Here is a 16,598-nt window from a genome sequence, read left to right as displayed (position 1 = left end):
ATACCCAAAGTTAATGAGATCACTATCTCAAAGAGATACCTGTATCCCCATGTTCACTGCAGCATTATTCACCATAGCCAATACATGGAAACAACCTAAGCATCCAGCAAGCGATGGATGAATGAATAAGGAAAATGTCATACATGTGCGTGCGCATAGCGCACGCGCGCACGCACACACACACACACACACACACACACAATGGAATATTATTTACCCATAAAAATAAGGAAATCCTGCCATTTGTGACAATATGAACGAAACTTGAGGGCATTATGCTAAGTAAAATACGATAGAGAAAGACAAATTTTGTATGTTCTCACAATAAGAACTAAAAAAAAGGTAATTATGGGAGGTGAGGGATGTGTTAACTAACCTTATTGTAGAAATCATTTCACAATACATACATGTATCAAATCATCACACTCTATACCTTAAACCCACATCTACACAATGTTATATATATATACGTATATATATATATTATCTCTCAGTGAAGCTGGGGAAAGAAGAGAAAGTTGGGGTATTGATTTGAAATGTTTTCTTTTTGAATACAGGCATGTACAGCTATGATTTTGCTCTAAGCATTGCTTTAGCTATATGCAGTTGATTGCTGGAGATTTTGCTTTCATTTTCATTCATTTCTACATATTTCAAAATTTCCCTTGGGGATTCTTTGACCCACTGGTTGTTTAGGAGTATATTGTTTAATTTCCATATATTTGTGAATTTCCCAAATCTCCTTCTGTCGTTGATTTCTAATTTAATTCCAGTATGGTTGAAGAACATACTCTGTATAATTTTAATCCTTTGAAATTTACTGAGCCTTCTTTTATGGCCTAACATATGGTCTATCCTGGAGACTGGTCCATGTGCATCTGATCACTGGTGGCTTCATGGAAACAACACTTCATTATTATTGTCCATAAATCTGTAATTTCTTCCCAACGTTCTGGGGTCTTATCAGCAGTTTAATAACACTTATCAGCACTTTTAATAACAACTACTACTGTATTCAGTGACTCCTGGTTCACTCTCTCACCACCCTCTGCCCCAAGCTTCATTCTCTTTCCTCATTTTTATCCTGATAATTTCCCTGAGGGAATTAACACGAGTAGCCTCCTTATTTTACAGATGGGAAAACAGTATGAGACTTGCCTAAAGGCCCACAGAAACTTTGGGGGTGCAGCACAAGTGGGGACTGGAGCCCGCCAACAGACATTCTTCCTGCAACAAGGCCATACTACCACTGAGCTTATTCAGGTCTCCAGGAAACTACAAATGGAACAAGCAGTTCAGTCCTCAAATGTGCTTCCTTGAGTGAGTGTGTGCACCCAACACACACACACACGCACACACAGGAAGTTTCTGACTTGTTCTCTCTTTCCCTTCCTGGTTGGGGACCATGACGGTGGTCCACCTGCCACTGCAGATGGGCCCTCTGTCCGCCTGACCATGGGTTAGGGAGGTAGGCCAGGAAATGTCTTCATTGTTCAGGGCACAACAGTCCCAGGGCCTCAGAAGCACAAAAAAGCCATGAATCCAAAGACTAAATTGAAGCTACAGGTAACATCAGGGGGACCAGGCTGTGACAACAGACCAAAAAGTGTAATTAGAAGAAACTGAGGAAACTACAGAAGAAAAGGCTCCTTTTCCAGGGCTTTCTACAAGTGAAGACAGTTGCTGTCCCAATACAACGCCTCTAATTAATTACCTTTAATTAATCTACCAGCTCTCTACCTGGAATAATCTCTCCTTGGAAAAGAGAATCCCATGTGGGCCTTAGCTAAGTTCAGTCCCCCAGATTGGAGGGGTATCCTTTCAGGCCCCCTGGGCAGAGGTTCCATGTCCTCCTTCCTGGCATGTCAACAAGAGGGTCCCTGCACCAGGTTGAAGGCTGGGACACTTCCAGGGACCTCAGCCACTGCAGGAATCCTAGATTCCAGAACTCTAAATGGCAGGCTATGTGGGTTTTCCTCACAGCTCCACAAGTGGGTTCATTACCTGAACTCAAAATGGCAGCCTCTTTCACTAATAGGAGGAGAGAGCGACCAAACCTCTTCTTTATGCCCAATCAGGGCTTTAAAGGTATCAAAGAGAGCTAAGATTCCCGTCAGCAATCGAAGCAGGTAGAGAAGGCGAGGGGACTCTCCTGACCATGTGGGACTACTGTTTCATCATCATAAAATCCTCCCCTGGAATCCCAGTTCCGTCCTGACCCAAGTCCCAGGTAGAGCTGGACTTGCGTTCCCTGGGCCGGCCCCCTCAGCCCACTTTTCCTGCCAAAGCCCAGCCTAGGCACTCTTTGACACAAGGACCCAAGAAATGATCAAGAGAAAAAAAAATCCCTTTCAGCTTGTCACTTGAAAACCTCCCAAAAGGACTGTTTTTCAAGTTTTAGATTCGGGGAATGTTCTCCCAGCATCACCCAACTTGTGTTTTCACGAAAGGCCATGGGCTTTAGAGTCTTCATGAGTCTCTCTCACAGCGCCAGCAGGCCACTGCCACACACTCACTTGAACATTCTCTGGCAAGGGTGGATCCGAAGATGGTCCCAGAGATGCTCAGACAGCTCCTTGCCCTGCATTTTCAAGTCCTGCGCATCCTAACTAGTATTCAGTAAAATGCGGTCCGCCGATCAAACAGAAGCAGGTTTCCTTAGCAGAGGACCTCTGAGAGCCTGTGACACACTACAGTGCTTGTCAGTCTTCTAAGAGGGTGTTAGTGCCGGTGGTCATAGCCAAAATTCATGTGTCCAGAGAGCCAATTTTCTCTCCCTTTTTGTCTCCTCTCTCTCTCTCCGTCCCCCTTTTGTGAATATTTTGCAGGGCCATAATTCTGTGCAACAAACACTGGGAAACACTGGCCTGGTGTCTATCTGAGCATGTCACACGCGTTGCATGGCTTCCTCTCTAGTAGGTGAAAATATACAATAGTATCCCGTTTAGAACATGCCTTCGACAGACAAACTTGGGCCCCCAAGGTCCAACTCAGAATTGGTGAAAATAAGCACTACGTACAATGGGGCTATGTGGTTGGTCAGCACTGTCCTCGGAGCCTGGTGTGTTGGAGGGAGGCTGCATAATTCTAGCATTCTGTACCAAGTGAATTGTAAACGACTCTGTAACATGAGAAAACTGCAGTCATCCCGATTATATGGACTCTCTGCTTTTAAAAGGTACTTAAGGCTTCAGGCCAGCAATGTAAAAATCAAAGAAAAAAGTCAGCTTTACAAAGTGGGTTATGCACTATGCACTGTTTGAAATTCCAAATGCTTTTTCTCATAGAAACAAAGTCATAAGTGGTGATTAAGTTCTCAGACTAACCCACAATGTAGCTAAAACACATCTGCAATGTCATCAACTAACAAAACCCAAAAAACAATGAAATTAAAGAAGAAACATTTTTATTTATCAAGAATACTAATGCTCAGTGGAATACCCGGAGGGGGTAGCGTGGTGGGGTAGGGGTGGGCGGCCCAGGCCAAGGCAAGAAGGGGCTTCCTGTAGAGAACTGACAAATGATAATGAAGCCAGCAAAGCCAGTAGGCTCTTTATTTCACCACCTGCTGACAACTGAAAACAACATCAGTCACAAAATAGTACTCCTTTCAGAAAAACTGGGTTCAACAAGATGTAAAGTAGTAGTTAGGGGTACCTGGAGCTATCTCGTAAGACTCTGGCTTACCTACAGGAATTTTAGTGGACTTCTTCATTGTGTTCACATTAATATCTACACCTAGAGTCATGCCTACAGGAGTCCTTTTTTTTTTTCCACGCATATCAACAATGATCCTGGTCAGTGGGGGTGTAACAGATGCGACAAGGATGGGGAAACGGATTCTATGAGTTCAATGAAGAAAAATTAGAAGAGAAAGGAAAGGAGCTAAGGAGAACACACATGTAATGTGAGAAGCTGTGGGTCTACGATGGAATGGCAGGAACGGAGAACACTAAAATTCAGAGGAACCAAAGGCATTTCCCCCAGGGAGAAAAGGTGGGCAGGAGGAGGGGTTTCCTAGGAGAGCCACCAGGTGGAGCCACCACCCCAAAGCACTCCGTGGCTGTCCTCTGGATGAACTTGGGTGGAAACCCAGCAGGAACACCATAGAGGTCTAAATCAGTGATTATTCCAGGGGACACTAATTCCTCTAGTGTTAACACCTTGGAACCAGGACACAGAGATTGAAAGGAGATAAATATAATACAAGAAAATTTCTTCAAACCAAGTTTGTCAATGACCCACATGCAAAAATGTATGGAAAATGGACAATGGCAACACCCGCTTGGAATGGCCTTTTCCACCCATTTCACCACCATCCCTAGATCCAAGAGGCAGTATTACTCTGATAAGAAAGTAAATAGGGGTAACATACTCTAACATCAACTGCTGGTCCCACGGAGCCAATAACACAGGCTCCCAAGAGAACCCGTCAGTAATGCAGCCAGGGATCAGTTACTTTACAAAATCTCTTTATGGTCCCTTTACTCTCAAACTTTCAAGAATGAAGGCCCCCTGAGAAAGAAGATGATAAATGCACACACAAAGACACATTTACATGGATGTATGTATTATTGAACGGCTATAATATTATATCCATCCAGGTTTGCTGCCAGGTGGCCAGCTTTATTTTCATCTCCCCATGGGAAAGACCAGCTCAGGAAATAGCCAAGAGCTTCCACGCAACAGTAACGCCACCTCTTAACTTCTTACTCTTCTATCTGCCCATAAAAGCCAGCAATTTAGGTAAGGTCAACAGGTAATGCAGAGAGTTGAAGAAAATCTGACCCAACATGCCACATTTTCAGATCCCTAGGTAACCAGGGTAATCCACATTTGTTTCTCCAAAAGGAAATTTGAAAGGAAAAAAGTCTTGTTTCTATAAACAAATTCCCAGATCTTGCATCCACCTTAAACAACAAAGCCCTGGAAAACCAAAGTCGTTGACATTTTCTTTATTAAAGACCCACTTTTTCCATCCTTTGTTTACAGTTTCATTTCAAACAAAGAGCCCACAGCCTATCAAGGGAACCAGGCCACCTCCTTGGAGCCAACCCAGAGTTCCATGGCAGCACGTGCGTGTTTGTGCGCACACGCACTCATGTCCTGACAAACAAGCCAACACATACCTCAAGAACGTTACTCTGAAGAGCCAAGTAAATGCTAAAGAAATGACAGCTTAAAAAAATGTTTCCCCTTCAGTAGAGACAAGGGAGGGAGGTCACTATGGCCAGATCTGTTCAGGGATTGGAATGACTGGTGCTGGGAGAAAAGAAAGATAAACATTCGGTACAATTCTTCTGACAGCTACAGGCAGCAGACCAAAATGGAGAGCCCTTCCGTGCGGCAAACACGGGGCCCATATTATGCTGGGGGGGGGGCATGTATATATCACCCATCCACACACAGAATGAATTCTGAAGAATTTCTGCATTAACTTTTAAAGCAACAGTGTGTCGCCAGAGGCAGAGCAGCTGTTGGTCCCTCTGTTAAGGACAACTTTTGAATGAAACCTGTCTGAAGGACTAAATACACGCGAAATGAGGCCACAGAGTCATGTTCTACAATCCAAGTCATATCCACATAGCAACTCCGAGAGCAAACCTCCCCCAGCTCAACTTGAATCTCATCTTGTAGCATCAGGGCTAGGCCTGTTACAAACAACATCTTTGAGAGCATCAGATCTTCCTGCATTAATCCCTGGAAGGGGCAGTAAAATGCAAATGCACAACAAACCTTAAATAAAGATGGTAAAAGCAGTTTATCTTTCAGAAGGCAGATGCCAAAGTAGCAGAGCGACTTAAAAAGATGATTATAAAAGACATTTTATATCAGGAGAGCATAACAATAATAATAATAATAATAATAATAATAATAATAGCAAAGAATAATAAATGTGCAAAATACAATAGAGACTTACCAAACACTGAATTCATGACAAACTGGAAATAGAAATAAGGACACATAAAGCCAACCAGAAACCTGTGGAGTGGCTTCACATTCAGAATGACAGAAATAAATAAGAGACATATCCCCATCTTGCCATAAAAAAGATTTAAGAAATGTACACCACTTTCTTAACATTTCCCAAGGGATACAACAGACTGCAAGGGCTTGCAGGAGGACAGGCTAGTGTTCTTCTAGGCTTCTATCTGTCCCAGTACCAAGCACAGGGCCAGGCCTGCCGCAGGCACACAGTAAACGTGCACTGTTGAATGTTCATTAGGATGCACGTGAAAGTGAGGAAGGAAAAATATCCCAAATCCTGGGCGGCAGGGGGGGTTCTGAGAGAGACAGCTTCCCCGCGAGGTCTGTTAAGGATGCAAAAACTGAGGAACTAGAGCCCCAAAATAGAAGCTGGTCCTTACAAAGGCCAATGTGGTATCGGTTATAGCCAGGACGCTGAACCTCTCACATAAAGAAAGTTGGTTGGGAAACCCTTCTGAGGATGAAACCAAATGATTTTTTCTTTCCTTTAATTCAAGTAGAAATGGACAAAATCCTCCTTGCTCATTTTCAAGTATGTATTTAATGTATTTGCTATTAACCGTTAAAATGTCCACTTTGTTCAGTTTTTCTTTTAAACTCAAGGTTTGAATGTTTTTTCAAAAAAAATTCTTCCATATATCAATATTTCAATTTAGGAGTCTGCATCGTTCTTCTATATGGGTTTAATGAGAGAAGAAACAAAAGAATAAATCATTCTCAGAAGGAAACAGACAACCTTTTTCTATCTGGTTCATGAGAATGTCATTTGGCTCCAAGAAAAATTTTCAGATTTTCTGGCTACAATTTGTCAACATTCTGGAGTCTGGGATAACTGCAGGATACACAACATCCATGCTGCAAGCGTAAATGAAAAAATGACTTCTTACTCCTTGGGAAAAGCTTGTTTTAAACGGAAATCTCCTAAAAAAAAAAAACAAAAACAAAAAAAAACGGAAATCTCCTTCACTGGGACTAGGGTAAAGCCCAGAGACATGGCCAGGGGTGCGAGCAGACACAGATGTCCTTACAGCCCTAATGCCTGGAACGTATAGCTGACGGCAGCCAGGCCATCTGGAGGAGCTGTTCTCTCTCTCGCTCTCTGCCTGTCTTTCTCAATTTCAGTCACATCTTTTTCTCAGATGAAAAGCACATGGAATCATTCCAGTACCTCCCTAAATCAACTCTGTAGAAATTTGCAAAGGTTAAAGTTGAAAACTGAAACTAATCAGTCCCCAAACGGTTTCCATGGTCCTGGCCTTTTCTCAGGGCTATTAGTAGCTTCCTTCAAACCTAGGGTGGTTCCTGACCTTATTTAGGGGCCTGGGGAGGGCAAGCTCATCCCACACTGTGAGGTAGTACCACCCACTTGCCATTGCTGCAAAGTGAGGCATGTCCCCAAGCCTCTGGCCACAACTGGGCAAACTTCTTCAGCTAAGTCTATCTCAAGTTCAGGACCCAGTGAAGTAGTTCAATTTCAGACCCATAACAGATTTTGATCTTTCTTTATTAAAAGAAAAAGAACCTGTGTTATTTCTATTAAATTCTCACAGGGTCCAAGGCTGACTCACAAGGTGGACTCATATACCCCACAAGGGATCCCGTGTTAATGAAACAAAGCAGACTATTACTAAACTCTAAAAAGAAACTTCCATTCATAACAGCAACAGACAAAAACATCAAGAAATTTCTAGGGACAAAGCTTGGTGGAAACAAAGAAAAGGAGATGACCTGGGTCATTTACAATAATGCATAAAACTTGAAAAATTAGTTGGATGGAAGTGTTTACAAGTAACCAGAATCATCCCACAGATTTAGCCTCTGATCCTTGTTTTAAGGGGGAAAAAAGTGGTTTTTCATTGATCTGGGGTGGGAAAAAAATGTAGCTTTTGAGCCCAGCACAATGAACTATTTATCTGGCCTGACAAGGCCAATCAATCCACCCCGCTGTTTATTATAAGGAGTAGTAGGATACTGTTAGTATTGACGGGTGGGGGCAGGGCCAACCACGGCACTGGCCCTGGGTACACAATGCTTCCCTTCAACTGGAAATTGATGTTTGGCCCAGGTGACCTGGGGGTCAGTGTGAAGCCTGGGACAGAATGAAGATGGTATTTTATGTGTTTCGTATTTAGAGAATGCCTCCAATATGCTAAGGTCTCAGATCCACTGGTCATAGTCAGGCTGTGGGCCTAAGGTGGACACTTAAGAAAGGAACGCCCCTCAGTATGCCCCCCCCCCCGTTAGTACCTTTTTCTGGACCATGACAAATTCCGGGGAGGACCTCAGAGGCCAGATTTTTAGTTGTAAAGAGGCAATTATCTGAAAAGTTGGATTCCTTCTTTGATTTAAAGTTCTCAGATAATTTTTACCCAACTCATCTGGATAATTACCTTAATTCCTTAATTTAATTAATTCCTTATCTTATTAAGTTAATTAATTACCTTAATTCTCTTATTTACTTTATAAAAGCTGGGCTGGCGGGGGAAGCCTTGCCACTGGTCCCCATGTGTGTGCCCTTCCTTGGCTCACCGACCCAAGAAGCATGAGGAGGAGCAAGAGGGGCTCGGAGCGCAAGCAAGGGTTGGGAATATAGACAGACCCACTGACTTCTAGCTCTATGACACCCAGGAGGGCAGGCCTCAGGAGTTCTGGAACTTATTTGCAAGAACGCAGGAGGCACTTCAGGGGACGACTATAGTTTTCCAGCAAAGTATGCTTCATTCTTAAAATGGGAAACCCACTGCATTGGTAGGATGGGCTTTAAAAAAAAAAAAAAGAAAGAAAGAAAGAAAACAAGAAAAGAAAGAAAATCCTATAGCTGCTAACCAGCGTGGGCCTCCAGCCAATACTTAATCTGAATAATTCAAAAAAGGAAATGTAACCCAGGGCAGCTGGAGGGTGCAGAGGAAGAAGCAGGAAGGAAGAGAGACACAAAGCTAATGTCTCAAGCACTATGATCAATGGACAGTTTATTGGACAAATTCTTATGCTGTCTAAATTTTATGAAAGATTAGCTGTTCTTCCCTGTGGTTATGTAAACTTGCCTTCTTTTTTCTTCTTAATGGAACTCTTTGCTAATACATTTCCTGCTGCTGCTTTTGAACAGCTCTATATTTCTCTTTAAGGAAGTAATCAGCCAGTGAAAAGCCGGCCGCTGAACGCTAACCTGCCCTGGGCATGCTCCACGTGAGCCTGGCCCCGATGCGCGGTGAGCGCAGGGGCAGGAAAAACCGAGGAAATCTAGTGCAACCACGGTAGAAGTGAGTCGAGTCCTCTCTGCGATCTTACATTGTCTCTCCTCTAATCTCAAACAACGGTGTCACAAAGGATGGATATGGGAGAAAACAAGATCCCAACAAGCTAATACCTGAAAATCTGCCTTGAGGTCTCAAAATAGGCAAACAAGATGGTTAAAGTTCCCTTGGTTGGAGGCAGGTATGAGCTCTTTCTGTGCACACACTGCCTCCTAAACCAAGAGAGACAAGGTTTGTGTTTGGGAGCCCAGCAGGTAGAGAGAAAGACCCTGATAAAGACTGCCCTTAAAAATAAAAAGAGAGCATGGCCAGATGCACATATCTCAGCGTGCACCATAGCATTCTCTAAAGTTACCTTTCATCCATAAAAATAGATGTGAAAGTGAAAGCTAATGTCCTAGAAAAATCATCATTTGCAAATTTAGTCTACTTACTCATTGTGAAAAAATTGTATTCATTCCCTTTATTACAGTTATTACATTGTTGCTCACTGTGTGTGTGTGTGTGTGTGTGCATGTGTGTCCAAATTTATACAAAAAAACAAAAGGGCAAATGCCATTCAGTTTTTCAGCAATTCAGAATTTGACACAGTTCACCGGGAAGTTTCCAGTTTGGGTTTGTGTGTGGGGAGGGGGCTTGTTCTTCTTCTCCATACCTCTCTTATTGGTTCTTAGAATTGTTTCAGAAGATAGCAAAGCATTTCCACTGGATACTTCGTGCATGGGCTTTTCTGGAGCTTTGCTGGAGAGAAGGTCTTTCTTCATTTCTTTCTTTATTTCCTGTGAGGATAAAAGGAAAACAAGACTGTTGTTTGAAATTTTAAAATGGCTCTTTGGCTATTTTAAGCTTCAACTTTCTGGAAATGAACTCTAATGACCTCAACTCAGTGTAACATGATGTATGAAAAACACCATTTCTTTTGTTGTTGTGGCTTATTTTCCTTACATTTATCACTGAAGCACTTGCTCCTGTAAAGTAAAATGATGTCCAACATGGTGACATGACCTTATGTGACTATGACCATTCCAAGTGACCAGAAAGAGAATGAGTGATAGATAATGAAGGCCACCGCACAGCTCGAAGTGACAACCTGTCTTACTTTTTGAATGATAACAAGGTTTGGCCAAGGAGAGTCACTGCGTAAAAGCCTTCTGGTTTCTATCCTTCCCAACAGGGGTTTAGAGAAATATATTCTCAAATCACCATTGTCCCAAAATTATGTTAAACCCAAAAGAAGGGGACTTAAGTTCATTTACACTCATCAAGTTCCTCTGGCTCTCTATTTAGCTCTTGACAAAAATGTAAGGATGACAGAGATAAAGACCATCATTCTAGGCCAGGGGTCAGCAAACTACAACCCACCACATGTTTTTATAAATAAAGTTTCATTACAACATGACCACCTTCATTCATTGAAGAATTTTCTAAGGCTGTTATGACGGCAGAGCTGAGTATTTGAACAGACATCAAAGCATAAAATACCTGACCCTTTACGGAAAAAGTTTACTCTAGCTGGTCTCTTATCAAAGATCCATTAAGGGGGCGCCTGGGGGGCTCGGTTGGTTAAATGTCTGCCTTCGGCTCAGGTCATGATCTCAGGATCCTGGGATCGAGGCCCGCCTCCAGGTCCCTGCTCAGTGGGGAGCCTGCTTCTCCCTGTCCCCTGCCCCTCCCCGCTGCTTGTGTGCTCGCTCGCTCTATCTCAAATAAAAAAATAAAATCTTTTTTTAAAAAAGAAGATCCATTAAGATACAGAATTTAGGGGAGATTGGGTGGCTCAGTCGGTTAAGCGTCTGCCTTCGGCTCAGGTCATGATCTCAGGGTCCTGGGATGGAGCCCCTGCATTGCATAGGGCTCCCCACTCAGCAGGGAGCCTGCTTTTCCCTCTGCTTCTGCCCCTACCCTTGCCTGTGCACGTTCTCTCTCTCAAATAAATAAATATATAAAATGTTTTTTTAAAAAAGATACAGAACTTAAAAACCTAGTGGCTGAGATAATAACTTCAAATTACTCTGATAATTTACATAATTACTTTCAAAAAAGCATCAATAGCTCGAAATGATAGTAACTCACAAACTTCAGGTCTGGAGCAGAGAGTTACTGGGCTTGTCTGAACCCATGATTAATTACACCAATGCGGGAAAAAGCGAAAGCTAAGGGGCTAGACCCAGAGCATGGCTGAGTGGCAGGAAGGGCAATGTGTTCTTTAGGAAGATCACGGGGCAAGAAATGAGGATGAGTTCCTTCTATGGAATAAACAAGACAGCAAATTAGGTAGGGGGCTGAGATTCAGCCTGGGCAGAGGGCAGAGGCAGAAAGAAAGGAACGAAAAAGCTTGTCAAAACATAGCCACTGGCCAGCAGCTTCCTACACACCTGGGTCTTAGTTACCGTATCCAGTTCTCCAATTGCTGGCTCAGTTCACAACAGCCTCGCCCTCCCTCCCTCACCAGGGCCCCACCGGAAATCAGTAACTGTGGCTGGCACTTTGCTGGGTTGAGAGTTTCAGCTGGCGTCTCAGGCCAACCCAGCACAAAGCTGTGTGCACGTGTGTGTATGCAACACGGACTCCCACCTCAACAGCCATGGCACCTGCGAGAACAGCAGTTGCCGGGGGTTTCTGTAGCCTCACAGGCAGATGGCATCAGGGGACAATCTGCAAACACTGCCCGCCTGAGCCACATGACGGGATGCTTTCTTAGTGATGACTGCCAGGCTGCTATGGCTTGAGAAGTCAAGAAAACAAGCCACCATGGGGGCTCATTCCCCAGAGCTTGCTTCTTTGGGGGTAGAACAGTTGCTCAAACCTCTCTTTCCACTGCAGTGTGGATATGACTGTGCACACACAAATTTCCCAGCTGGACACAACATCCATGGTGATTCAACACCCAAGGTCACCAAGGGCTAATTCAGAGAAATTCAGCGGGTTGTGGGCAACATGTCAAGCATTTGCTTAGCACTAACAGTGAAAGGCACGCAGTTGGGGAATGGTGAGGGAGGGAAAAATGTTTGATAGACCGAAGTGATCACTGGAGAGAACTTTAGAAGTGTGATTGGTTTCTGTTTGTTTGTTTGTCTGTCTTTAAGTAATCTCTACATCCAGCGTGGGGCTCAAACTCAAGACCCCGAGATCAAGAGTCACACCCTCCAGTGACTGAGCCAGCCAGGCACCCCTAGAAGCCATGATTGTTAAGAATACTCAAGCCCAAGGCTTCAGAGCAGCACCCTGTGAGGTTGGAAGGACTGACCTGATCAAGCAAGGGCTTAAGGGCTAAGACAGCAGCGCCAGAGAGAGGTTGGTTCATAAATCCCAGATTCCATTGTCCCCTCAATGACTGCTTATATTTGCCACACAGAGAAGCCTAACAGTGACCACATTTCTTAAGCTCCTTCTTAGATGGAAGCAGGGAGGAGACAAAACTTAAAATATGCCCTGTATTTTTCCAGAGAAATCAGACACACGGGTATGGCAGTGTCCCGTGTAGACTCTCCACCTGCACAACACCTGGGTACACAGGCTCAATGCGGTCCCCACCCCCCCCAAACTCAACATCTTCCCTCTGACCTGCCTCTTTTCTGGAAGAGAGGGAGATACCTTGCTAGAGAGCCCATCATCTACCCACTTACTCAGGCTGGAAAACTCAGTGTTAACCCCCATACCTAACCAGTCACCCAGTTGGGCTCTATCTACTTCCTCAACCTTTCGGTTTCTCTCCATTCTTCCTATGCTGCCTTGAAACCATGAATACCAGGCAAAGAACTCAAAGAGATGCTTCTCCAAAAAGATATACATATAGCCAATAAGTACATGACCAGATGCCCAATATCATTAGTCATTTTAGGGAAATGTAAATCAAAACCATAATGAGATACTCCTTCATACCCACTAAAATGCCTAGAATTTTTTTAAAAAGGAAAACAGTGCTGATGAGGATGTGGAGGAATTAGAACCATTGTGCACTGCTGGTGGGAATGGAAAATGAGGTAACCCCTGTGGAAAACAGTATGGTAGTTCCTCAGAGCTAAACATAGAACCACTGTGTGACCAAGCAATTCCACTCATAGGTATAAACCCTAAAATACTGAAATCAGGGACTCAAAGAGATACTTGTATGCCAACATCTACTGCAGTAGCCAAAAGGTAGAAACAACCTAAGTGTCCAGCAACAGATGTATGGATAAACAAGATGTGGTCTATACATACAACAGAATATTATTCAGCCTCAAAAAGGAGCCAAATTTTGAGACATGCTATAACAGGAATGAGCCTAGAAACCATTATACTAAGTGAAATTAAGCCAGACATAAAAGGACAAATATTGTATGATTCCACTTATATATTGCAGCTAGACTAGGCAAATTCATAGAGACAGAAAGACTGGAGGTTACCAGGGAGTGGGAGGGAGAATGGGAGTCAATGTTTAATGGTTACAAAGTTTCTGTTTGGAGCAATGAAAAAGTTTTGGACAGAGATAAGGACGATGGTTGCACAACCCTGTTAATGTAGCTAATGCCAGTGGACTGTACATTTTGAATGGTTACAATGGCAACTTTTCTGTTATATATATTTGACCACAAGAAAACATACACATGAACAGCAGCTAACAGGGGAGTGCTTGTCACGAGCCGAAGCTGCTCTCAGAGCTTCCCCTGGATGGCAGCTTGTAGCCTGCACGCCAACCCCGTTCCCCACACACTAAGACACGGAGCACTGAGCAAGCCTGCCAAACAAGCAGGAGTCAGAATCAGAACCCCAGCCGTCTGGCTTCAGAGCGTCTCTGTCAACCACTCTTGCCCGAGCGGCAATAATGTCTCCCTGCCTCCACACTCCGAAAACAAATGTATGCTCTTGTCACTCCCTACAGAAACCCCCCAGTTACTTCCAAAAGACCACAGGACAAACCCTTTCATTTAAAACTTTTTAAATTGCATAACAACCATACATGCCCGTTTACTGGATGCTAGCTCAAACTATCGGCCATGCACACTGGCCCCATGGTGCCCATTACCGTGCACGTGTAACACAGGGAGTGAACATCTCTAACAACACCTTGACTTTCACAGACATCTGATGTCATGGACTCCTATTGGTAGGCTCTAAAAATAGGTGACGATGCTGGCAATGACACAACCTTACACGGGCAAAGGCTTAGAGAAACTAAAGTGTTTTAGCAGATATTTCTTCACTTGCTCCTCACAGTAACAATATCATTGTGTTATTGAAAGAAAAAATGATAGAACCCTGATTCTGCCAGACTGATAGGTTTTTGCATTCAAGAACCCTGAGACCCAGTCAGAGAGGATGCAAGAGCAGCCAAAGGCCACAAAGCTAGTCAGGGGCATAGTGAGCCGTGGGACCCACCTCTGGGCCTTCTGGGCAGGGCTGTCCTGCTACACTTCACCTCAAAGGAAGAACTAGGCCATGGCTATAGAGGGGAGACTCAAAATGACCCCACCCGGGTCTCCAGTGGGACCCTTCACTTCCCTCCCCAGCTGAAGAATATAAGGTACTGCTTTATCCATAAATCTACCAGTACTGAGACCCCAATCCTTGAAGTCCTTTCTCCCGTACACATAAAAGCTCTTTGCTGCAGAGGAGGGTGGGCTTGGCACTGGAGTAAGTCCTGCCTGCCTACAGCTGCCCGCATCTGGTTACCTGGAGCTCTCCGAGGTTCTGATCCAGGTCATGGGACTCTGGATTTCGTGGGTCTGAGTGTTCCTAGACCCCAACGCTCAATTTCCATTTTCTAACACTATATTTTTAACCATTGTTAAGAACCTGGATCCTACTATCCCAGTGGTAGAGGCCACACCTCGGGCCAGAATTGTGGGCCATCGGGGCTTATAGAAATTCATATATCCCCACATAATATAGGTTGGCAACGACTGTGCTTGCTTTAAAACCCTACAAAACCATCAGGGTATTGGCAAATCTCTTTAGAAGGTAAAGGAAACCTGGCTTCTCTTTATCCCAAATCTGATGCCTCAACAGTGGAAACTCATCATGTACAGCAAAACTGAGGCCATCAGTAAGAATATCAATGCTGTGATAACACTCGAGCTATGTCACAAGAGCAACGTGAGTGAAGGGAGAGGTGAACTTGTAGCATTCCTGCTTCCCAGAGCACTATGCTGATCAGAGCCCAAGATGGCTCACCCATATCTGGAGGCCAAAAAGCCTCAATAATGCCACTCTAGCAAAAATTTGCCATGACACATTTAGCAGCCTGCAAACAACAGCCTCACTGAGCAAACGCATAATTTGTACACAACTGGGAACCAGACGAGCAGAGTCTAACTTGTGGTAAGTGGAGTTGCCTAGATGTTGCCTTGGCTGCTGAGCCAAGCTGGCTTTCCCGCTTTTCTCCTCAGCCTCCACATGCATTACATACTATACAGGTGCTGGGGGGTTGGCTTGGTTGAACCTTCACTTCTTTCAATTAACTGAAATACTCCCCAGTAAAACACTAGTGAAGGTCTGGTCTGGGGGTCCCTCCCTCCTCTCATCCTACCACCAACCTTGACACAAGTTAAAATGCACGCCTCACAGTAAATGGGGAGAATGATGCTGTGAGTCAAACCAAACCAAACCAAACAAAAAACAATTAGTGTTGTTGTCATCATTTATTAGGTGGGTGACCTGGGGGCAATACTGAAAGCCTCTATGCAGCTCTTTTGTCATCTCTAAAAAGAAGTCTAACGCTAAATGTTTTGGCACCATCACAAAGGTGTCTTCAGGGTCAAAGAGTAAATTGGGGAGCAGTATACAGATTTTTTTCTTGTCATTACTAATGTCATCATTAAATAGCAAGTGCTATAAAAAAGAACAACACCTAACAAAACAGATGAACTTTGCCGTCAGAATGCTGAGTGAAAGAAGCCAGACCAAGAAGACCACAAGCTGTACAATTCTGTTATGTGAAGTTTAACAAGAGACAGAGCTTATCAATGGTGAGACATCTCCAAAGGGCAGTTGCCCTTGGGAAAGTAATGACAGGGAGGATGAAGAGGTTCTATAAACTAGTCTGCGTGATGGGTGCACAGGTGCATACACTCCTACAACTTCATGGAACTGTGTTTGTGTATAAGATCTCCACACTTCACCGTATGCTATTTCCACTTAAAGTAACAATACGAATGCTTAAGCCAGAAGACAACAGATTCTTTTAAATTGAAATGTGCTAGTATTTCATCCTAGAAGGCCAAAAACATGAAAAGCTAGAGCTTGGGTGTCTTAATATTCATCTCAGGGGGAAGCTTCCTGGGATCAACGTTAAGGGTCCGAGTGGTCGGAATGTGCCAGATGCTGCTTACCAAGTGGGTGAGCCAAGGGGTGACTCATCTAATTGACACAATC

General features: G+C 43.9%; 1 protein-coding gene across 11 annotated transcripts in view; it reads right to left on the bottom strand.

Moving 5' to 3' along the window:
• The window catches only part of SH3KBP1 (SH3 domain containing kinase binding protein 1), a 324,202-nt gene that overhangs the window by 181,900 nt on the left and 125,704 nt on the right, over positions 1–16,598 (bottom strand). For all 11 annotated transcript variants that reach the window (XM_073902009.1, XM_073902010.1, XM_073902011.1 and 8 more), the window contains exon 3: positions 9,898–10,021. In XM_073902009.1, coding sequence (XP_073758110.1) covers positions 9,898–10,021 — 124 coding nt within the window. The remainder of the gene's footprint in view (positions 1–9,897; positions 10,022–16,598) is intronic.

This window comes from Callorhinus ursinus, unplaced genomic scaffold, assembly GCF_003265705.2.
Source record: "Callorhinus ursinus isolate GAN/ISIS: 27379988/994484 unplaced genomic scaffold, GSC_fseal_2.0 scaffold16, whole genome shotgun sequence".
NCBI lineage: Eukaryota > Metazoa > Chordata > Mammalia > Carnivora > Otariidae > Callorhinus > Callorhinus ursinus.
This window is presented reverse-complemented; position numbering and strand designations above follow the sequence as displayed.